General features: G+C 40.1%; 2 protein-coding genes across 5 annotated transcripts; both read right to left on the bottom strand.

Annotated features, from left to right (window-relative positions):
* Positions 1–2,444: 2,444 nt before the first annotated feature.
* Positions 2,445–7,739, bottom strand: LOC127371089 (secretory phospholipase A2 receptor-like). Of its 3 annotated transcripts, none has more exons than XM_051413697.1 (2): positions 6,819–7,739; positions 2,445–3,917 (listed from the first exon to the last, which is right to left on the bottom strand). In XM_051413697.1, exons 1-2 carry the CDS (start codon positions 6,864–6,866, stop codon positions 3,225–3,227), a joined length of 741 nt encoding a protein of 246 aa, XP_051269657.1. In that variant the 5' UTR covers positions 6,867–7,739; the 3' UTR covers positions 2,445–3,224. The 3 variants fall into 3 exon arrangements, with proteins under 3 accessions (XP_051269657.1, XP_051269658.1, XP_051269656.1); XM_051413698.1 differs by having other exon boundaries at positions 2,445–3,672; positions 6,574–7,739; XM_051413696.1 differs by having other exon boundaries at positions 2,445–3,398; positions 6,300–7,739.
* Positions 7,740–7,874: 135 nt separating this feature from the next.
* On the bottom strand, positions 7,875–24,377 carry si:ch211-286o17.1 (hematopoietic progenitor cell antigen CD34). Of its 2 annotated transcripts, none has more exons than XM_051413692.1 (8): positions 24,160–24,377; positions 14,579–14,674; positions 14,162–14,400; positions 13,300–13,392; positions 11,570–11,690; positions 11,201–11,253; positions 10,180–10,329; positions 7,875–9,219 (listed from the first exon to the last, which is right to left on the bottom strand). In XM_051413692.1, exons 1-8 carry the CDS (start codon positions 24,239–24,241, stop codon positions 9,031–9,033), a joined length of 1,023 nt encoding a protein of 340 aa, XP_051269652.1. In that variant the 5' UTR covers positions 24,242–24,377; the 3' UTR covers positions 7,875–9,030. The 2 variants fall into 2 exon arrangements, with proteins under 2 accessions (XP_051269652.1, XP_051269651.1); XM_051413691.1 differs by having other exon boundaries at positions 14,153–14,400; positions 24,160–24,376.
* Between the last annotated feature and the right edge of the window lie 247 nt (positions 24,378–24,624).

Here is a 24,624-nt window from a genome sequence, read left to right on the forward strand (position 1 = left end):
TGTGAGGTGACGAGACAAAAAAAAAAAAAAAATATGACCTGAATTGTAATGCCGTTGTTGTTACAGCAGATGGCAGTGTAACACTCAAATATGGTTTGGTGGAGCGTAGTGGCTCTGTGCTTTTCAAATATCCTTTGGCATCACTATATTACCACCTAGGTAGTGTCTCTGAATTGACATAGACCTTCAGTGTTGTGTTTGTGTGGATTATAGCCTGCTCTGTGTTTTATTTATAATTTCATTTAATTTTTTTAATTAATTTACAGCTACTTAAATAGGCTACTGTATGTTGTTCTGACCAGGGTATGGAGAGCTGCTTTTAGGGGAGAAAGACATCATTTTCTAACTCAGAACCGCTCAAAGATGCAACTTTTGGGAAGAAACATACATCAAATACAATGTAGACAGAGTGCATTGGGGCTACATGGTGCTACTTTCTCTATTTTCTTTTCTAACATAAGCAATAACAGCATTGAAAAACACAGATCGACTAGTTTTACTTCTGTAAGTCGTTCCTTAATGCTTGACTTCAGTGGAATTTACGGTAACTGAATCATCATGCTCCACTGTACTGTCCCTTACGGTAATGGGCACGTAATGGCACGTCACTCGCTATTTGGCCGGATGTCAACCTGAGAGACCCCCTAATTAAAATCAGTCAAGTGTGCTCCTCCCTCGATAAACTCTCACATCCGTTCAAGTAAGTAAATAACATATGTTTAAACCTTAAAACTGGTGTCTGGGTTAAAACATGTCTGTGAATGTAGTTTTTGGGGGTTTTAATGCTAAAACTGCAGAAAGGAAGAAACAACAATGTTTTAGTAGTCGCCTAGCAACAGTGTTCTTGCCACTTAAACATCAAACATATGGCACACTCGACTCTCCTTGTCGAAAACAAAACACCACATGAGTCCAATTTTAAGGTGGTATTCAACATAGCCACTGTGGGACTAATCATGTTAGGCCCTGTGGTTGTTCAACAGCAACCTCACAGCTGACAATGACGGAGGACTCCCAGTAGGTGGCGGTATTGGTTTTTCTTTGCTGGAAACACAGTTGGCACCTGGGTTTGCTCTACCCAGTTCAAATTCTCCACAGGTTGTTTTCCTTCATAAGTTTGCATGGAAAATTTATGTTTGCATGGGAACTTCCTTTTCTCTGTTGCATCAGTGTGCATGTGCAGAGGTGGAAAGTAACTCAATGCTCTTGAGATACTTATTTATATTTATGGTACATTAGACTATAAAAGAAATTGTTTTTATATATAAAATATATGATCTGCTTATAAAATGTGTGTTGTTATAGGCTAAACTCTACTAGAATATGAAGGGCTCATGTTTGCTGCCAATATAGGCTACACTGACATCACTCACAAATTTCAACTGCATGTCTTTTTCTTTTTTTACATGGTTGTTTTGCTACTATTACTTAACTAAAGGATTTAAATACTTTGTCCCTCACCGCTCAGCCTGCTTGGCTTGTTTTTGAAAGTGAGAGATTGTATGAAATGCATATCTGACAATCACCATTGCTTCAGAAGGTCGTGATATCTGTTATTGTGAGTATAATCTTTAGCGATGGAGTGATATGGCCTTGTTCAGAGTGATTGCAGAGCTGCTATCAGCAAAACAACACACTGACCTTTGCACCCACTCAGCTTTACAACAGTTGTATGGACAGTGGTAGCCTCTGGCCCGCTTCACTTGGTAAGTGAACCGTTACAGCAGGCATGTATAGGCTGTCAGAGTGTAACAACAAGGGTTGAAAAAGGTCACATCTGCTAGAATGGCAGCAGTGGTTAATTTGCTGTGGCTACACTAACTGCACACACACACACACACACACACACACACACACACACTCCCTCTCCAGAGTATCCACACCCAGAATGACAAGTGACCTCGTGACCATGTGTTGTGTGACTGAATCTTCTCTGCCATCAGGAGCCCATAGGTCATTGCCTTTTGTCTCAAAACACTCGCTGACGCATTAGCGCAAGGGCCATTACTGACTGTCACAGCAGTAACAGCACTTCTTTGTTGTTTTGTTGTTAAGATACAGAGTTAACACCAATAATTTTCTGTTTTAATAAAAAAGGAGATCCAAGCGTGCTGGGAAGATAAACTGCATGAGGGAGATTATCGTTCATTTGTGATAGTACACCAGACCAAATTATGAGGAATCAGTCAACAGGTGTTTAGTATTTATAATCTTTAATCATTACATCAAAGAGTGATTTTCATAAATAGCCTATTTAATATCGATTTCCACTAAGGATTAGCAAATTGATGCAATTGAATATGTCTTTAGGAAGCTATGTACATAACAAGATTGATAAGCACATAATGACCCTCCTGCACAGATCTATTTAATTATTTGTATTAATTAATTCACCAGTAACGTGCGCAACATGGGATCATAGTTGAATCAAAATTCACACACAATTCTGAATCACAAATTCAGCTTTTAATGTGCTTGTAATGAAATGAATATATATTTAGGTTTAGATTCATTCATTTATGTATGTATACAGTTTAAAGTTAAAGGAACAGTGCACATTAATGGATACTTCTGTAAATATATTTAGTCATTATTGTCCCAGCTAGTTCAACATAGAAACACACAGATATAAACACAGCAACATATAGATAAGTTCCCATAAATACATTCATACATCCCAACACAAAACATCAGAGTCGTCAGAGAGGCAGCCGTCCAGATGGCAGTAATCTGAAGTGATGATTGAGGGAGTCATCAGAGTCAATTGCTAGGCCTGTTGAGAGTTTTGGTATAGGGAGTCTGATGATTTTAGAGGCAGCATGTGTGATGCTCGTAGGTTTTCTTTTGTTTTATTTTTTGTTGAAGATGAGGTGGAACAGTACTCCAAGATATTTCGAGTTGTTGACCTGTTCTGCTGTCTAGGGGTTTAGTCCAGTCTGGGGTGTGTTCAATGTGCTAATCAATAACAGCTCAAGCATGCATTGTATAAATGTTTTTATATAATGGCTTAGGGAAACAGTATATTATTAATATCTTGTCTGTTCCTCATATTTACATTAGACTATCTTCATTACTTTTCTAATCAAATGGTAAACACTAGCAAACCATTACAGCACAAGAACATTATCTATTGGAAAGAAAACTTACGTACTTCGCTTGATATATGATGATATATGATGAACACCTAAATTGACACGTATCTTTGCAAATCAAGACATATTATTTCAATAGCACACAAAGTTGAGTTTTTCTTCACAGTCCCGGCTGTCCCAGAGCTGTCCCTCCAGTGAGAGGGCCCCACAGTGGCGACTCTTGGCGGGGCACTGTGGCGCCTTCTCTTGGCTCCGGGCATAGTACCTCATGTCGTCCCCGTTCACCCACAGCCAGTTGCCAGCCAGGTAACGCAGGCCGATCCACACGTGGTCTGTCTGGGCTTCCCTGCAAGTCTGCAGGGTTTTAATCAGAGCAGATTCACCACGCAGGCTGACCAGATCAGTGTGCTGCTGGCGACACTGCTCCATCGCCTCCTCCCACGTTTTGTTTTCCTTCACCAAAACCAGTTTGCTTTGAAAACAGTAGAAGTTGAATTCGTCCTCACAGTCCTTTTTCCACCAGCCTTCTTCATTTTGTGCCACACATCTGTTTCTATCATTTGGGTTCATCAGTCTTGACCTGTCGAACAACGCTTTTTTCCCTCCTGACCACTTCCATGTATCATTGGCATCGCTGTACAGGCCGATCCAGGCCAGAAATGGCTTGCTGTAGGTATTCCGATTATCGAGGAGGTTTTGATTTTCATTGTTCCTGGTGATTGAAGACAGATCAGTGTGATTCTCTCTACAGTATTCTCTGGCCTCTGACCATGTTTTGAGATTTCTGAGATAAATGTCATTCCCATAGAGGCCACAGAGAGCCACCTCAAAGAGAGCTGTGAGAATGAGAAAGACGAGAGCACTTTTCTTCATATTGAGTTGATGTTGAGGTTCACTTCTGTGGAGTCATCTCATCCTGTCAAGGGGTCTGTATTATATTTGAAGGAACACCAAGCACCCAATCACAGTGCATCCTAGGCTATGATGGAAATACACAGGAAATCATACACAGGTCTACTTTTGCAAATTGAGGGGCATTCAAATGTTTGCAAATAAGACCATGGGAAGTAGTGTGTGAAGACCAAATTGAATTTGTTGGCAAATTTTCATGCCATTCCCATTTACACTGGTCTCAATACTGGCCTTACACACACACACACACACACACACACACACACACACACACACACACACACACACACACACACACACACACACACACACACACACACACACACACACACTCCCTCTCCAGAGTATCTACACCCAGAATGACAAGTGACCTCGTGACCATGTGTTGTGTGAATGAATCTTCTCTGCCATCAGGAGCCCATAGGTCATTGCCTTTTGTCTCAAAACACTCGCTGACATTAGCGCAAGGGCCATTACTGACAGTGTGACGGTCCCTGTCTAGCGTTGATGTGCTGATGTGGTTGACCAGTTACTGTTTTTCCTATGTGTCCTTGAAGGTACCGTCATGCAGAGTACAGATTTGGAGCACCTGGTTCAGGCGCTCCTAAAAGGATAAAAACCCAGTCTCAACTCTGCTCTGGTCTCTTTGTCTCATTCGGCTGCATCCCCGCCAGCAGCAGCACCACATTCTCTTTGTTTGGTTTCTGCTTTGTTTTCACTTTACAACATTTACATTTCATATTGCTCACACATCCACATTTACATTACTGATATTACTGACTGACACACTTCACATTTGTACTTATAATAATAATAACCTCAGTTGTTTAAGTTAATATAATAAATTCACTCATTTCTAGCCATCTATTGTGTCCTATGCCGTATTTGTCATAGCCTATGAGCCGGGTTATGAGCAGCAATAACAGCACTTCTTTGTTGTTTTGTTGTTAAGATACAGAGTTAACACCAATAATTTTCTGTTTTAATAAAAAAGGAGATCCAAGCGTGCTGGGAAGATATACTGCATGAGGGAGATTATCGTTCATTTGTGATAGTACACCAGACCAAATTATGAGGAATCAGTCAACAGGTGTTTAGTATTTATAATCTTTAATCATTACATCAAAGAGTGATTTTCATAAATAGTCTATTTAATATCGATTTCCACTAAGGATTAGCAAATTGATGCAATTGAATATGTCTTTAGGAAGCTATGTACATAACAAGATTGATAAGCACATAATGACCCTCCTGCACAGATCTATTTAATTATTTGTATTAATTCACCAGTAACGTGCGCAACATGGGATCATAGTTGAATCAAAATTCACACACAATTATGAATCACAAATTCAGCTTTTAATGTGCTTGTAATGACATGAATATATATTTAGGTTTAGATTTATTCATTTATGTATGTATACAGTTTAAAGTTAAAGGGACAGTGCACATTAATGGATACTTCTGTAAATATATTTAGTCATTATTGTCCCAGCTAGTTCAACATAGAAACACACAGATATAAACACAGCAACATATAGATAAGTTCCCATAAATACATTCATACATCCCAAAACAAAACATCAGAGTCGTCAGAGAGGCAGCCGTCCAGATGGCAGTAATCTGAAGTGATGATTGAGGGAGTCATCAGAGTCAATTGCTAGGCCTGTTGAGAGTTTTGGTATAGGGAGTCTGATGATTTTAGAGGCAGCATGTGTGATGCTCGTAGGTTTTCTTTTGTTTTATTTTTTGTTGAAGATGAGGTGGAACAGTACTCCAAGATATTTCGAGTTGTTGACCTGTTCTGCTGTCTAGGGGTTTAGTCCAGTCTGGGGTGTGTTCAATGTGCTAATCAATAACAGCTCAAGCATGCATTGTATAAATGTTTTTTATAATGGCTTAGGGAAACAGTATATTATTAATATCTTGTCTGTTCCTCATATTTACATTAGACTATCTTCATTACTTTTCTAATCAAATGGTAAATACTAGCAAACCATTACAGCACAAGAACATTATTTATTGGAAAGAAAACTTACGTACTTCGCTTGATATATGATGATATATGATGAACACCTAAATTGACACGTATCTTTGCAAATCAAGACATTATTACATATTTCAATAGCACACAAAGTTGAGTTTTTCTTCACAGTCCCGGCTGTCCCAGAGCTGTCCCTCCAGTGAGAGGGCCCCACAGTGGCGACTCTTGGCGGGGCACTGTGGCGCCTTCTCTTGGCTCCGGGCATAGTACCTCATGTTGTCCCCGTTCACCCACAGCCAGTTGCCAGCCAGGTAACGCAGGCCGATCCACACGTGGTCTGTCTGGGCTTCCCTGCAAGTCTGCAGGGTTTTAATCAGAGCAGATTCACTACGCAGGCTGACCAGATCAGTGTGCTGCTGGCGACACTGCTCCATCGCCTCCTCCCACGTTTTGTTTTCCTTCACCAAAACCAGTTTGCTTTGAAAACAGTAGAAGTTGAATTCGTCCTCACAGTCCTTTTTCCACCAGCCTTCTTCATTTTGTACCACACATGTGTCTTCTTCATTTGGGTTCATCAGTCTTGACCTGTTGAACAACGCTTTTTTCCCTCCTGACCACTTCCATGTATCATTGGCATCGCTGTACAGGCCGATCCAGGCCGGAAGCGCCTTGCTGTTGGTATTCCGCTTATCGAGGAGCTTTTGATTTTCATCCTTAGTGGTGATTGAAGACAGGTCAGTGTGATGCTCTCTACAGTATTTTCTGGCCTCTGACCATGTTTTGGGCTTTGTGAAATAAATGTCATTTCCATAGAGGCCACAGAGAGCCACCTCAAAGAGAGCTGTGAGAATGAGAAAGATGAGAGCACTTTTCTTCATATTGAGTTGATGTTGAGGTTCAACTTCTGTGGAGTCATCTCATCCTGTCAAGGGTCTTTATTATATTTGAAGGAGCACCAAGCACCCAATCACAGTGCATCCTAGGCTATGATGGAAATACACAGGAAATCATCATATGCTTTTGCAAATTGAGGGGCATTCAAATAATTGCAAATAGGACAATGGGAAGTAGTGTGTGTAGATCATCTTGAATTCGTTGGCAAATTTTCATGCCATTCCCATTTACACTGGTCTTAATACTGGCCTCATTAACTGCATCCTGTATTGATCAGCAGTAAAACACTTTAATTGTCTCTTATAAAATCATATCAGTGCAGGTCCTAAAACGTCTCAGAGAGTTTAAAAAGACAGAGTTTGAGAAGTAAAATTACCCTGAGCTTTAAAAGAACATTGTATGAACGCTGAGCTCTTTATATTGACAAATGCATAGTTCTCTCTCATTTACGTCACATGCTGATCATGAATCACCATGAGTCCACTGACTTCACTGTAGGACATCGTTAATGGTGTGTTTCTGATCCCAGTTTTGCACATTCAAACTACAGGCTTTTGTTCTGCAGGCTATTTTTGCATCTCAATAGCAAGAGAAACCTTGCTCTAACCTTGTAATCACAGAAGAAATATTTTATCACGAGTGTTAAATTTTATTATTTCTTCAAATCTTCTTAATCTGTATGTTTGCTCTCTTTAATGAGTAATGTATGTAAAGTTTTGAGAGTGACAAAATTCAAGTTCTTATTTTAAAACAAGCTCATTTAATTTGACTTTCCCTTTGGTAAAGATTAAATCAAAAATAGTGTGCAATAAATCATATTTTAGTTAGAGTTAAATGGCTATTGCTTGCCACCAGACTCTATAGACAAAAAATGTAAGACCATTGTACGTTCATTTAGTGTGGACAGAAAGTAAAACTAACCAAAACTGTCTTTGTTAGTGTTCATAAGTAATGTAAGCACAACACAAGTAGCTGAAGACAACCCACAAAGATATTGTCAACAATCACAGTTTATGAGTTAGGCACAGTTACTACTAACAGAGAAAGCAGGCTTACTTACACATGCAGCATGTTATGAAAGCAACCATTTTTTTCAAAAGAGAAGCTAAGAAATGTATACCACTGATGTAAAAAATGTTTTATATCAACAAGGAGTTAAAGGCCATCTTGGGAATGCTGAACCTGCTGAATGTTGTGTTGGAATTTCATGGCAGTGTTTTCTGTACCAGCCCAACATGAAAACTCCCAATCAGTTTTGTGTTTGTGTCAGTTTTCTGCATTTTTCCTTTTTGTCTGAATTTAAAATACTGCTACACTTTACCATTCCCAAAGACAGTAGTGAGAGTAGGGAAAATTTGCATTTGTCAAAAAAAAGTGTACACTTATGTCACAAAACTCACCACACAACCACAAAAATAGAAATGCACTTTGCAACTGAACCCAGTTAAACTTTGACCAAAGGTCAGTATTTATCAAGGTTTAGTGAGATAATATAGCCAACTTTCATTAAATTCAAACTTGATGATTTCATTCCCTTTTTCTTTGCCTGTCTCACACTTAACACTTAACGGGTCTCAAGGTTAAGGCAAATAGAGAAGCTACAAAAACAAACATTTCCTGAATCACATAGAAAAAACAAAACAGTCAAGCAGTGAGCATCAGTGCCTGGCTTCATTGGTTTCATTACACCACAATTTGTGGTTTGAAATAATAGAGCATTCTCTGCTTCTTCATCTGACATCAACAGCAAATATTTGGCATTATTTGGTGATTCTACAACTATTGTTACAACTGGACTGAACAGGGCAGCTAACAAATCCCAGTTAGTGCCCTGCTGAGCAGCCTCAGTTCCAATTACAGCTTATGTACTGTAGGCTCCTCTTGACACCAGCAAAGGCCAGAGATCCCAAACTTTTCACATTACAGGCATTGTCATTATCTTCATCATATTTGTGAGCAATATTGTTATTGTCATCATTTTCCTTAGAGGTGCAGGTTGAGGAGAAGAAGAGCGGGAGGTGAATGTATTTGGTGGATTCATGTTGAATTTGTCTCAGTGTATGGACAGTCTTTGAGGCAGCAGAGGGGCTTGTGGGTAGTGTGTCCCAGTAGGTGATGGCTAGAACAGGAGGTCAGGGGTGTCACACTTCACATCTCCGTGTCAGCCACAGGGGTTTGGGTGGCAGAGTGTCCGTTAGTGGTGGGGGCAGGGTTGGTCCCATTTTCTGGTGGAGACTCGCCATTGACGGTCGGTTTATCGAGCGGCTCCTGGGGCAGGGGAGCCACAGACACCAGGGTATTAGCCTGGTTCTCCTCATCCACCTGGAAAGATTCGGCCTAAGAAAAGCCCAGAGACAAAACTGATATCAGAACTCATACAGGTTTAAGATACACATTTAACACTTTACTGTTCAAATACGTCGGGCAAACAAATGGTTGTTGTTCAAAAGTAAACAAATACATTCTTTGTAATTGAGGTTTATGGGTTTCAGCTGTGTTTGCACTCAGAAGGGTGTTGCTAATTGTTTTACTGTTGGGAGGTTTTTACTTTGCTTCTAGCTGAAAATATGAACCCTGTTGTAAGGGAGTTTAAGTTTGGTGCTTTGTCTGTTGGCAAGAACTTGGAGGATAATATTTGACGCATGCAACAGAAACGTATTCAATAAATGAGGCACCAAACAAAGGCAATTTTGCAATCTATTCCATCCATTCCATCACATGGGTGTGCCCTCATATGTAAACGCTTTTAAAACTGATGTCATGAGCTTGAGAGAAAAAAAACCCAACCAAAACCATCTGTAGCCCCCTGGCAAGGGGTAGAACAAAATCACAAATCTGTCAGTACTGCTTTGAGTTAAGGGACATGTGAGTCAAGAATGTCATCCCTTGAGTAAGGAATTTACTGGAGGATAACCATACGTTTGACCTCAAATCCATATTCTTTCAAATAAACAGTCACAGTGTACAGTTTCCTCAGTAAACTGGATCTTGTAGGACCAAATTATCTTAGGTCAGTAAAGATGGTTTCTTCATTGCCATCCCATAATGCATTTCTTTACTTGCACAGAAGGGGGCAATAGAGAGAAATGTTGATCCAGATAGGGTTACTTTTTAAGGTAACCAGGGTCTCTATAAGTGAACTTTGTCTAATACCTGACCTCATGAGTGCATTTAAAAGTAGTTTAACATGATGATAATGATATATGTGATGTGAAAACCCACATTAATGTTTCCTGAAGTATGACTAACTGGAGATTTGTGGCTCACAGTGCAACACACCTCCTCTAATCTACTCACCAGTCTGACTCCTTTGGAGTTCTTGCGGTGGGTCTTGAGGTAATAACCAGCTACCAGCAGTGCAGCCAGCAGCAGGCCCGCCAGCAGCAAGGAAACCAGCACTAACTTAGAGTTCTTCCCCCAACGAGGAACAGCCTCCTCCACATCGGTCTAACAAAAATGAGAACAAAATTACCATGAGTTAAGTGTTCACATTGTGTGTCTATAGCAAACCAAACAAATCTTCAAACACTCTGTACAGACTGAATCTGACACACATGAAAACATGAGATACAATGCAGATGTTAAGGTGTTCTTTTTGTGTAACTGTGACACTGGCAGAAAAATATATTCATTATCTGGTTACTCCTGTCTAGTGAATTGTGACTGAAAGAAAACAACCCCACCCAATGCCTTTGTTGATGGAGATGTACCTACATAATTGGCAGTATTTCCTCTGGCTTCAGGGCAGGGTCAAAATAAAAAGTTAGTAGACCATAGATGTTGTAATGAATAATGAAGATTGACTGTTTGGCTGAAACATTGGAAAATTGGTTCATTCAGTATCTTTGGAGTAAAGAGGGAAATGAAGTGTATGGCGAATGCAAATAGAAAGAGGGGTGTGACAGGCACACCCATAACCCGAGATTGTTCCCTAGGTAGTTGAAAAAATGTTTTGCAGCTGACAAGTGGGTTGTTTGTGGGCTTTTTGTTTGTCACACAAACTGTCAGCCTGGCTTCTTCAAGCCTTTAGAAAAGTCTACAGACAGTGTTTTTTTTCTCCCTAGTGTATTTCCCCTGTCTGGTTTCATTATGAGTCAACCAGCAAATTTATGGTGACTGAGTCTATTGGAACTGTTTACTTTTGGATTCATATTTTCTAGACCCTTCGCAGTGCATGGTGGGATGTTGGTAGAACATGCGACGTTGAGTATCAGCTTGGTCCATTCCTTGGACATTAGGAACCGTGATACATTTGGAAGAGAATCAAAGTCACACGTGTGTAGAGTGTTTCTACAATACAATATAAGTGGTACAGTACCTTATCTTTGATGTTGTCATTGTTGAACTTGTTAGCCATGCCGGCAATATCAGCTGCAAATAACAAAAAAATACATTTTTATTTACAGAGAAGTGGATGTAGAGATGCCAATTCACTTAAAGGTACTGTGAATAAAAAGATGAAGAAGAAGTTTTTAAAGTCTGGCTGATAATAATACAAATTTAAAGGGGACTAAGTATTGCTACTTCAAAAAATTACAAATCAGCCTCCTTGGCTGCTCGTCTGATGCTAAAAATATATATCATCTGTATCATCATATCATATAATGCATCAGCTGAATGTTTATGAGGTGTAGCAACATGCTTTGTCCATCTTTTAGTTTTGTATTACCACAAGGACATTACTGACCTTCAACATATTTCCCAGAAACAAGAATTTCGTCCGAGTTGTCCTCCTGGAAGATCTCCAGTTTACAGTCTTCACCACACAGCTCCTGCAGAACACTTTCAAGCTTCACTTTAGTTTCTTCCTGCAAGGAGACCAAAATAAAAGATAATTAATACTGATGTATTTTTCATTTAGTTTAATTTATCAAATCCATGTGACATTTAGTGCAAATTCCAAATGATTAGCTCCAGACAAAATATCGTCTTGAATCTTCAACTCCTCTAATCCTCTTATCCCTTCACCTTCTGTTTCTTTATCTTTGTCTTTAATCCATTAAGGGCTCTCGCAACTCTGTGCACACCCTCTTCCCTGATGTAATCTGATCCAAGCATCAGAAATATACTGTAGGAGCCCTTGATCCCAGTTCAGGAGTGGACAGATGGCTTTCTTACAAGACAGCGTAGCTATAGGCAGGACACAGTGACCTCTATCTGGAAATATTTGTCTTGATGTGATCTGTTTTTTAACACAGTATGACATTTGGTCTTTACATTGTCTCTGCTCTTAAGTGCATGCACTGAGACTCTAGTTGATCCTCTCCATCACTAAGCTGGATGGATGTGCTACTAAAACCTGGTTTATTTACAGCTCCATCATCCTTTCATCCAGTATCTCAGATCAGGAAGAAAAAATTCCACTACTGAAATAATCCACTCCTTAAACAACACAGAAGTTGAAGCTTTGACACCCTCCTCAGTGCTTCACTCCTCCTCATTGAGCAATATTACATTACATAAGAGTGTCTTTAAGAAATTGAAATAGTATATTGCACCATAGGATCACACCAAATGAAACCATGATTCATTTTTAAATTACAATGGAAACATGGTTTAAAACAATACATTTTAGACCAATAGACCAGATTATTCCTCATAAAAGTACTAATGATTGTAGTAGTTACATTTGTGAAAATGACAGTATTGGGTTGGATGGAGCCAAAAAAATTAAGTTGTCCAGAATAAAATGAAATGAAAAAATAAATAAAAGACAATATTTTATATTAATTCTGGGTTTGTTGACATCTTTGTGCACAAGGACCCCTCGGTTGTAATATTTTGTTGCTTTCAGCTGCTTCTATGCATTGTTTAAATGTTGAAAAAAAGCTATAACTGCTCAGACTATATGAGAGCCATAGCTGAAATCACATAGGCACTGTGATTCCTGTAGACCTAAAAGCTGTTTTTCTGTGACACTGAAGAATTTGTGTTTCTAAACAAACACACCCACACTGCTGCTTCAGGCCTCTATACATTTACACATTCTACAGCAGCGTCGAGCCCACCCATTGTGCTGCCCTGACAGCTCAGTCCGTGCCCTGGCTCATATGCAACAGCAATGTCTTTGGACTTGCCTCTCCATCCAAAGAAATAGATGTTTAAAATGATGGATGCAGTGTTTCTTCAGCTCCACTGATTTATGGGCACAGAGATAAAACAGTCGCTGCTTCCTAAATAAGGTAGAATTTCCTGCTGAGCTTATGTTTAGCAAGCTGATAGCCAACTGGGAATGGCACCAAAACCAAGCTAGACCTTTTTTTTTTTTTCTAGAGCAGTTTGTTGGTTTGTGTGTATGTGCATGAATATTTTGCACTCCTACAGTATCATTGCCCCTGAAAGATTCTTTAAGCATTCTTTTGTGTTCTGCAGCACAAATAGATTTTTCTTCTATAGAAGGAGGTTTTCTGAACTTACACAGTTGGAGGAGGCCTTGAGTTTTAGATTGACAGCGTTTTTGTCCTGGACCGCCTCTTTGCTGACACAGACAACATCATCCTGTGGCACCGGCTGCAAAGACAAACCAAAACTTCTTAGTTAACCCATAATTTACTTACGCTTCATACTGTCCTGCATGTCATCGGTCAAACTGTACAGAATAATAAGGTTAGCGGCCAATCCCTTTAACGTGTCATAGCACACAGTATGGTGCACACTTAATATACTATGTGAATGCCCCTTCTATTATGAGAATAAACCTTTATTTTCTGTTTTAATTCTATTTGAAATCATCACAAAGAAAATGCAAATGTGTACATACAGCACATACTGTAGCTTAGGAACAAAATTATTTGACCATCTCTGATTTTCTTTGGTTTTTGTAAGAGCCCCACTGGTTATGGGACTGATATCAATTATTCATACATTACAAATTTGTATCCAATTTTACAACATTTGTAAGCAAGACCAAACAAATATGGTCCACAGAGATGCACTACATCTTTCTACACTTGCTTTCTTATGTAAAAACCACCACTGCTCATCCTTCTCTGCTTTTGCACCATTTGTAAATAGTCTTAGTGTCATTTAAAACAGTAGAACATTTGATGCAAAGGATGTATCCCACCATGCCAAATTATTATTTTTATTGTTATTCTGAGCTCTATATTTTGAAAAAACTAACTTGAGTGCTAGTTGCCTTATCAGATAACATGTTGTTTCTCAATGTAACCCTACAGATACAGCCAGACTACATATTATATGCAAGTAACCTAATATCGACATGACTTTATGACAGACTGAGTGATCTAAAGGGACTTCTTTATCTTACCTTTGGTACCTTTGGTATGTTGTTTTGTGGGCCGTCGCCTCTGGCAGGGATTGGTGCTGGGGTGTCTGCTTCCACGTTTTTTGGTATGTCAGTGAGCACTTTAATTGTGAACTCAGTTGCCTCAGTTGCAGGGCCGCTATTTTCTCCTTCCTTTTCAGTAGCTGCTGCTTCTGCTGCTGTAGTAGTCTGTTCAGTCAGATTTAGAGGTCCCACAGAAGGAAAAACTAAGACTTGTGCATCGCCTGTAGCTGCAAAAGATGATATTTTTATTAATTTATTTTAAGTGTTTGTGAAAATTTGAGTTTGAGTGAAATAGAGTCTTCTTTTTTCCCACCAGGGAGTCCTTTGTTGGCATTGATAAATCAATTTATAGAGGGTTTTTTTTTATTTTTTAAATAAATGGTAGTACAAGTCGGTGTTTCTTACCAGGAACTTCAGTTGTTCGTTCAATCATGTCTCCTCGTGCACTCAAATTTGGCGCCGTTGCTGCTTCAATTTTCCCTTCCTCTGCGATGACTCCTGCTGTAAAGTCAGAAAATGGCTTCATGTCACCTTGTTTGAAAAATTGAAATTTCTATGTAAATTGCCTCATTTACATAGACGCAATGGCATATTATTAAATCAGTGAGGAAACTCAATCACACACCGACATCAATTCTACAAATAAACTTACTATGAAGCTTAGTGATGAGCTACTGTTCTCTTATCAGCTCTGTCACAATCTGAATTTGTGGATTTGCTGTGCAGTAAAACATTTCGACAGCTCTCTCAGCATGACCTTAAATTATCAAGTCTCAGCACTGAAGAACTGTCTGCCATTAATAATGCACTTGTGGACTAATTCTTCTGCTCAGCCTGAGAAAATAAACTGTCCCTCAGTAGAAGACCTGGGCTGGTCCTCCCAAGCCAAAAGCTCTGACCTCCTGTTCACTCCCACTGGGACAAATACTATGAGCTTCTCAGGGAAATCTGTCAGCTCAAAGAAAACATGTTTTTTAGCAATACAATGGACTTGTGCCAAATAATTAAACATTTTCAATATTGGAAAGATATGCTGTGTTATCAGAAGGGTGCAGTTCACAGATTAATATGAACCATCAATCACAACAAAAAGAGTTCTGTTTAGCTTTTAAATGCCCTTTTGTATTTGTCTGTTGGCATATTGTGTTATTATTTCTGTGCCAAACTCTACATGCGGTCACTTGCTGCTATTTTTAAAGGACAGTTTTCCATTTTGTATTTGTGCAGTGTGAAGGATTTAGTGACATCTATTGGTGAGATTGCATGACTTAAAATACTTCTCATATGCTTCTGTATGCGATGCTAAGGGGTGTGACAAAACCTTGTCTGTATGAGAATGGGAATTTGGGATGAGAACTTGTTGCAAAAACATAAGAATTCTTATTTTCTGGTGAGTATACACTAATGAAAACATAGTTATGCATATTCTATTCATTTTCTGTCATATTCTGCACATGGAGCCCCCTAAATCTTACACACTGGACCTTTTTATTTATCACAAGCAAAGGTACAGCTACTCTGAAGAAACATGAGGTATTATTCCACACAACTCATTATGGTTCAGCAAGCATGATTTGATAAAGTTGTAATGTGAGGTAGAAGATCATAGCTCGGATGGACTACAGTTTTCACCAGTGTGCTGTCTTAACGTCAATAATCATCCTAATGCATGAACTCAAGCAGTGTGTGAAAGCTCTTGTGTGTGCTCACACTAAGATTTCTTTGTGTCCCAAGAGGCAGTGATTGAAGATTAGGTAATAGATCTTATTGCAGTAGATAACTGATGCTCTCAGATCCATGGATCACGTCATGAAGTCATTTACTTTGAAATGCAATCTTTCTCACTCTGGGGCTTATCAAAAGATCCTGTGGTCAGTGACTCAGGCACAAGTGGGATATACAAAATACATTTCTGAAATATATTATGTGAGAGGATTTTTCCCATCAACCCTGTTTAACAGTTGAAAGGTGCCAGGTAATGATTCCATTGAAAACATCACTTTTTCCACATTTTTGAATAATGCAATAGGCCATTATACAATATTCCACTTTCAGGGAGTTGTATGACTTTGGGGTAAGGGTGCTTGATAAATTGCAACACTAAATCAAAGTCTTGATAGGATATTTCTAGTCAGGTTCTTTCAGCTGTTAATTAGTTCACCTGCAAAGTTGTAATAACCTGGATAACTTCCAGGGCACGTTTTATTCTCTGGGCTAATTTGTAAAATATGCCACCACACCCTGCATTTGCTGAGCTGCTCTGATTTGCTCAGGTCAGATTGCAAGGTTAATATCCAGAAGTCAAACCAGAATACCCAGCATGCATTCCTTGTACCCAGATTTCCCTCTCAACAACAGCATTACCTCACTCTCAAAACATTCCCATAATGCCTTACCTCTGCATATCTCATTATTCCTCACTGGCTGCCAGATTGAGTTCCTAGATTGTTTGTAAATGCAGTGTACTGCCCTCTGTTGAACCAGATTGTACTACCACTTGTTCCTTTGAACACTGAGATTGAATTTGAATGCTGGCTTTGTTTTCAGTGTGCACATGTAGAAATAACAAGTAGAATATAATTTGCATGCTGGCCTGCTTGACTAACTAAACGGCAAAACAAAACATGTGTAACCTTATTCATGTTTATTTGGGCAATAAATTGTCATAAAATTTAGTTTTATAGTAGTATTATATACTTAAGTTAAATTTAGAGGACTTAAAAGTAAAGTAGTACTTTGTTTACCAAATTAACATTGCATTCTCCATTTGCCTTCTTACATGTTGATGTTTTTTTTCTCCTCCGTTACACACTGGTGTCCTCATGGTGATCTCACTGTCTCTAGTCACTACTTGAGGTTTTCACATATATTCACACAGTGGTGGCACTGTGACACATGTCCACTCACTTCCTTTGATAAATCATTGTGACAGACAGGTGCCACAAGTACAGAGTAAACACTGTGTGCCGTGCTGGCAGGTGGGGCAGTAATCTCCAGGGAGGTCTTCAGGCAACTGTCCATTGCAGCTGTCTGTCATACAGTATCTAAACAGGGGAAATAGACCTACACTTAGTAACTGGTTCAAATAAATAAGAAAATACATCAGAGTCACTGGCCTCTAGGCTGTTTTGCACTTTCCTTACAGATGGTGGTCAAGTTTCTGTAGAGAGCCAGGCTGTTGCTGAATTTAGTGCCTCATTTTAGTATCCTCGGTGTCTCTAGTTTAACATTAGGAGCATTAGCGTGGGTGTGGACCAGCGTCAGGTCAAGGACTCCCTAACCTTAAGTGTGTCTGTTAGACCGCTGGTCTGTAGCCTATGGACTACAGCTGCCATGCCTCACCCATCTCTGGGTGGTCTGTCTGTTTATTTTACTGGAAAAGAGGAGGTTAAAAATGGGTAAGATGGTTGGAATAAATCAGGTTTTCTCATACAAATGTGACACACAGGAGTGCGAGAGTGCAGAGGCTGAAATGTGTTGTTTCAGCTCTGTGATCGCTTTACGTCGTCCGGTGATTTGTAGTGGACAGGGGGGTAAGACTCTGTCACTGGTGTTGTAAAATAAAACAGTAAAGATTGAAGCTGTGACTCATGGGTATGTTTAATTTTCAGTAACTGTTTGGGGTTTTGGGCTGTCTCCGGTGGGATATTGGTGAGATATTGGGGTGAGTGACTGGAAATGAAGTCACATTTCCTTTTAAAATGGAGAGAACCACACTGGAATCGACATTTATGTTAACACAATTTTCCTGTTTATACAGCACATGTTTGAGTCTGAAGGATTAAGGAGGATATTAAATCCATACTGTAAAAATCAACTGTTTTACTAGTCTTCTGCTAATGATGTCATGGCACCGCATACTTGTAAAACTTGGCAGATACATTTTCATAACGCAAAACATCCTTGTTTTAGCGAGCTTTTCTAGCTTTAGGACAATACGTTATGTCCTGTTTTTTGTTTTGTTTTGTTTGTTTCCAGTAAATCCTCTCCAGCTCACTGACCATTCATCACTCATTACACAAACAAACTTCCCTAACAGACCAGAGCCCGGCTGGAATGAAACCTCTGCATATAACTACCTCTTATGGCCAGCTTTTACAGAAACAGCACGATCTGAATGACTGCCTTTTATTATTTTGTTTTGAAGGTAGACCTAAAAGCTTCAAGTCTGGCTATTATTAATTTCAGGACTTGATGCTTCCTGTTACACAACCACCATGAATTATTGGCTGCTTTGCTAATATTTATTTACTGTGGATGAAGAAGAAACAGTAAGGAGAAAGAAGTCGTAGAAATTAGATTGTAAGCTTGAACTGTAGCTTTGTGCTGTAATATAATACAGTTGTGTATTAGTGAGGTCAGCACACTTCCTGACAGTGTGACCTCTGAACCCATCATCACCTCACTGCCCTCTGCCCTTCACTCCCTCATTCAGCAGGAGCCGCAGCTAACGGTTATTATTCACTGATCTGATTGAACCATTCCACTGATGCATACTGTACACAACCCCCAATACCCACACAGACTTGTCTCTCATTCCTTTGTTTTGTTTAATGTTAAAAAGCAGCCAAGATATCAGTCATCAGTCATGGGTCTTGCTATCATTGCACAACAAACCTAATCAGCTCTGACTCCATATGTTATACAGCCTAGGCTCTCAAAGATTTTCCCACCATATTGTGTGTGAGTGACATCTGTGGTCTGGAAATGCTCTACCCCACACCCCCTGTCTCTTGGGACTCCGGATGGAGGAATGTGGCGGGCTTTGGAAGAGGACAAGCCTGCAGCTCCACGCCCTTTCCCTCCCAACCCTCCCTGTCTGCTCGCCCTCTCCAAGTCACGCACAGCTAATCCCAGGCATCTATCGAGGTGAGATGTAGGCTTCAGCCCTCACACCTCCCACACCACATAGTGTAATGTAAAGCAACATGCCAAGAGCCATATAGTAACAGCTACTTTCTCTTCCGTGGCCCTGGAAGGCTTTGCTTGATTTCAGTCTCCTAAGCTTGCTTTGTATCGTATCTAATATGCTAAACATGCACAGGTTGCAAATTAAGCCGCAATGTTCTTGTTCCATTTGAGGAACTAGAACACATCTTTGTACACAGCCAATGGCTCCCATTCATCTGCAACTTGCATTGTACAACTTCTATTATTGTGACTCTGTATGTGAAACATGAACCAGCCTGGCTTCCAGAGAAGTTCTGAGCTACGTTTAGGAGGGACAACCCCCAAAAATATGGCCTTGCCGCCCACCTCTCCCAGCTTCCTTTGCTGTGTAATGGGGCACGGTGAGGTGATAATGATCTGCACACATTATTGGACCACCATGCCAATGATTGAGGTTCTACTGAAACCCTTCCCGCCACATGCAGCATCCAATAGTTCACATGATATACGAAGTCTTTTCATTGGAAATTAAAACAGTCCAACTCTCAAGTCATATCATTTATCTTAGATCTTTCTATCCACAGATGACGTTTGCGGCTTTTGTGCCAAACCCATTTTTTTGGATGGTTTTCAAGCAGAATGTAGATGTCCGAACTGTTTTGACAGAATCAGTGAGAACTTGTCCAATCTGTCCAGAATCTATTGAAAACACGGATGTATCGCCTCTTTTTATCAGGGTTACATGTCCTGGAAATATTCCTTATATCTGTCTATATCTAGGACATATATGGTGGCCTTGCACAGGGTTGTTTAAGTAGGGTCTGTGGGAAGGGGCAGCATGGACGCCCAGGCATGTGAGTCCTATAACGCCCCTACTCTGGGACTTACGTATTGGTTTATCACCATCACATGATAACAAATATATATAGAGTAGCGTTCAAGATTTTGAAATAGTAATTGGTTTAGGATTTCTTTAGCTGTAAATGTGATTGAATGCCTTATAGATAGTGGAACGAGTTATTTCAGCATTTCTGAACAGTATAATACCGATGCCCATTCAATTGGAATTTTCCTTCTTCTGCTTGTTGCCCTGCCTCAAATGTGTAATGTCACAGTACCGCTCCAGAGGTTCTCTGACATCACTCTGGCATCAATTGGATAGAAATTTGATCCGAGAGCACACCTCCTCCACCCCACCCCTCCTGCACTGAGCCTAACATGGATTTTCATAATAGAAGGTAGAGACAAAACAATGAAAGTAATCACCTTGTAACGTTTGTCAATCTGGCCTCTCATAATTATGCTTTATTTATGTAATTGTTTTGATCTTACCAAATGCACTATAAGAAATGGCATAAATAATTATTATAGCTGATGTTCACTGTCTTTCAAATGCATCTCCAGAAGTTAATCAGAAGTTTATACTCTGAAATTATGTAAATACATAGCCAAAATAGACATTTTAATTTTTTTCTCATCTTGTACAGCGCCATAAGTGGTTGCGTCTTTGTGGCTTTTCTAGACGGTATATTGCATTAATGAAAGCATTCAGAGTGTTTTCTTCATGAGGAGTGTTTTCATGATTTAATATCCTGCTGCTCTTAAAGAATCTGAATTTGAGAGTTAAGAGCGTGCTGAGGAATGTGACATTGGAACCTAGTCCCTTAGGGTTAAACATGCTCTGCAACTCTACCCTCTTTGAAACAACAGACTGCCGACCCCGACTATCTTGACCCCCCCCAACTGCACCCCCTCCTCTGTCGTTCCTGTCACAGCGATTAATAGCAGAACCCAGCCCATTCTTCTCTCTTGGCAGAAAAGCAACTGGATCTCATGGTTTCAATCAGGCCCGTAGAAGCAGCACTTACTTCACCCAGTGTTGCTCAGCGGCAGCGTTCACCCAACCCTGAGGCCATTGCAGCTCCTTATCGAACAAATTCCTGTTTCGGGGGACCACAATCAGGAAACATGACATCTGCTTTCAATTGGGAACTTTATATCACACCCCCCTCCCAAACACACACGCTCACAATTGCCCACTACAGTTTCACTGCCTTCTGCATTACCTTGAATGAGCCTGTCTGGTTTGAGTGTATGCAGGTAGACTGTTAGGGGATCCTGTTGCAGAGTGAGGCAGATCAGGGCGTCAATAGCTCAGAGGCTCAACATTGATTTTGTCCAGAAAGAATTTGAGACACACTATATCTCTCAAAGATCTACCAGAGTAATTACTTGCACAAACACATTCAGGGGTGGTATTGAAAAACAACCATAATAGGCCATTAAGACGGTGAACTAGAGTGCACATAGTGAATGCACACACATAGAGCTTTTCTACCTTAACAGATAAAGCGCTTTACAATTGGCCTGTTGTTTACTCATTTACATACTAATGGCGACGGAGATGTCTAATTGGGAGAAACAGTGTCTTGCCCATAGACACTTGTCTAGTGGACAAGAAGAGCTGGGGATTGAACCGCCAACCCAGAAATTAATGGACCACTTGTTCTCTACCTTCTTATCCACAGCCGTCCATAGTCGACTTGCTAAGATTTGTTCTCTGCTTTTGAAACACCAGTTGCTTTCATTTTGACTTTTTACTGTACATGTTACCATCTGATACTCAAGCTTTGACTTCCCTTTCCTTCGGTGTATCTAATGAGGACACATGCTGGTTGTTTGATTAAGCAGCTTGTTTGGCTCCTCCATGTCAACACTTATTGTATGTGAATACACACAGAGTAAATAGAGTCTAAAAGCACAGAGGCCGGAAAAAGTTCAAAGACAAAGCCGTTAAAAGCTGAGTGGAAAAGCAGCCTTTCTGCTATTAGGAGAGGATGAAAACCCCGATCCCGAGTGAATGGGGATCTTATGTGTGTGTGTCCAGATGTCTGCTTGTCACTGCTGGCACACTTGACTCTAGGATTTGACTTGGCTCATCAGTGCTACTTTCTTCATGAGAGGAATGAGTGCTCTGTTGTTGACATTGTTTCTGCGATCCTTTGGTGCATCTGTTACTTCAATGGGAACTACGCAAACAATGATTTACATAATTACATGCTCTGGGGTTGGCAGTGAGGTTGGGCAGGGTTTGTTGCTTAACCAGAGAGTCTCCTAAAACCACTTTACAGTGCAGGCAGAGCTTAAGCTGTATTACGAAAATTGTTTATAAGTACAGTTTTCAGATATTTAAACTGAAACCCTTCTGAGGATGAGACATTCCAGTCATGTCACTGACAACAAAGTAAATCCAAGCATCTTTCACGCCCTGTGCATTGCTTCATCTCAACCCTCTGTTAAACATTCTCTACAGGGGTTTCCCTCCCCTTGTATTTCTGATCATCACCTGTTTAGCCTCTGCTACTAACCCCCCCTCCTCCAGGTTGTCTGGGTAACTGTTACACTCACTAACATCTGTGAATCCGCTCTGACCTCATCAGAGTGAAGTTGTGCAGTTAGCCCTTCTTTCCTCTACTTACATAACACTCCCCTGCTTCCAGCTTTTTGGGTTGACAAGACAATTCAGCAAGAGGGATTCTGTCTGACTCAGGAGACAGATGCATTATCCTCTAGTTGAAAAATAGTCGAACATAAGTGGCCTTCTTTTTCTTTGCTCTGTGCAGAGCGTTCAGAGCTGCTTTGTGTTAGCAACTTGTGATTTCCACGGAAGATAAACATTGCAGTGCGCATCAAGAGATTGATTTATTTTCTCTCAAAAGCAGAATAAGAGTTTTGCTGCCTCTGGTTCAGAATCTATAGGTTGAAATGATGTCAAGGCAGTTCTATTTCCAAATCAGATGCAGCTGCCCCTCAATGCCGATGATCTCATTCCCGTAAGCTATATCCCATGAACAAAACAGAAGGTTTGAATTAAGCAGTCCAGTGTGTGATTAATTTCCAGCCACAACAGAGATCGTTGATAGCATAGATGTATAACTGTGCTCATTCTCAGCTCAATTTTTTCATTTTGTGTTTATTAATGATATAAGTTGGATTATTCATCTAAAAAGTTTCACAGATATGTTTTTCTCCACATGATCCATCTCTTCATTTTCTTTCTGCCACTGCAGGTGATTTATGGGGTAAAACTGCGGTTGTATGTAATCACACACCCATATTGATCTACATCTGCAAAAGCCACTGAGAATTATTTTTACATTTGGGAACAAACTGAGTTTGTCGCCTTATTTGGTTTTGGTTTTGAGTAGTTCTTGATTTCCTCTCATCAGTTTTGACTTGTACTTAAAGTGGACACAGTTCAAAATCAACTTGGACTGAATTCAGAGGGTGTACACTACATCCCTGGCTGAAAGGAAACAAAATCTTAAAGAAATGTAAAGAACAATTCATTCAGTTGGTTCTTACTGACTAAGAAGGTCAGCTATGTAAGCCACATGTTATCTTTACACGTAGTTTAACACCATTAGTTCTCCTGATGCCTCACTAAATCCCCTTACTATGTCAGCACAACCACATTTGAAACGCACATTAACGACCAAACTCCACACCCTCCGCTCACGCACACTTCCACTGGCCTCACATTACAACCAGCTAAATATAAATACACATTTCTCAAAGTCTTTGAAGATCATGGGAATCAGGTCAATGAAATAGCAAACATAGCTCCAGGGGAAGGTTTACAAATGGTTAAATACTGAATAGTATATAGTAAAAATGAAATGTATTAAATTCACAAGTTCAGGATTGAGATACTTTAGATCTACTTCATATAATACTTTAAGACTTCCCTGTGCCTCCATATAATTATAAAACCGTTCTCTCTAAAATGACCCCTTTGTCTGCCAAGGTATACTCCAACGTAATGTTTTTCTGTCAGGATATTTGGAGGGGAAAGGCCTTATCAAACCCTTTCCAAAACATATAAAGTATCACATTATAGATTTGTTTTCAGTGTGTTAGCATTTCAGAGAGTAAAGGGGTTGTAGGGTTAAAACCTGGATTCAACTCAAAGACCATTCAAAAAAAACACTTCTCCACCCCAACCCCACCCCTGGCCCTCCCTCTTTCCCTGTAGATGGCCATACGATCTCCGTGATGTTGACCCTCTTTGCATTAAGCATTTCTTTTCTACTTACCATTTAGTGAGGCGATGAGGAGCAAGGCAAAAGCCAACATTTTGCAGGGCCCGTTTGTTCTCTGTGCAGATGATGCTGCCATTCTCGACCTGAGCTTGCACACGTCCGACGGGTGTGAGTGAAAAGGCAGAGAAAGAAAAGGGTAAAGCTGATTGAGCCTGAGCACTTTAGGGTTTCCTCTTACCCAGAGCGGGACAGGGTGGATAAAGCACCTCTTGTGTTCTGTCAGTTTTTATATAGCCCCCCCTCCTCCCTCACTGAGGCCCAGCCCAACACCCAGTCTTCCACTGGTTACTTTAACCCTTCCTCTGTGCCCCCACCCCTCTGGAAGACTCATGGCGGAGGGAAGGAGGAGAATGGGGTCTTGTTGGGATGTTGTGTATTTTTCCCCCAAAAAAAAAAAAAAAAAACTTAAGTGCAACATTCCTCAAATACCGATCAATGTTTGTACGTATAGATACTTTA

Source organism: Dicentrarchus labrax, unplaced genomic scaffold (assembly GCF_905237075.1).
Source record: "Dicentrarchus labrax unplaced genomic scaffold, dlabrax2021, whole genome shotgun sequence".
In the NCBI taxonomy this organism is placed as follows: Eukaryota; Metazoa; Chordata; class Actinopteri; family Moronidae; genus Dicentrarchus; species Dicentrarchus labrax.

Excerpts from the sequence above, each read along its gene's own strand:
- LOC127371089 (XM_051413697.1), bottom strand. The coding sequence starts at position 6,866 with ATGAAGAAAAGTGCTCTCATCTTTCTCATTCTCACAGCTCTCTTTGAG. Across the intron at positions 3,918-6,818 it reads TTCTCACAGCTCTCTTTGAG|GTGGCTCTCTGTGGCCTCTA; the intron begins GTGGCTCTCTGT and ends GCTCTCTTTGAG.
- si:ch211-286o17.1 (XM_051413691.1), bottom strand. The coding sequence starts at position 24,241 with ATGGCAGCATCATCTGCACAGAGAACAAACGGGCCCTGCAAAATGTTG. Across the intron at positions 14,675-24,159 it reads CCTCATCGCCTCACTAAATG|CAGGAGTCATCGCAGAGGAA; the intron begins GTAAGTAGAAAA and ends CTGACTTTACAG. Across the intron at positions 13,393-14,152 it reads ACATACCAAAGGTACCAAAG|CCGGTGCCACAGGATGATGT; the intron begins GTAAGATAAAGA and ends TTGTCTTTGCAG.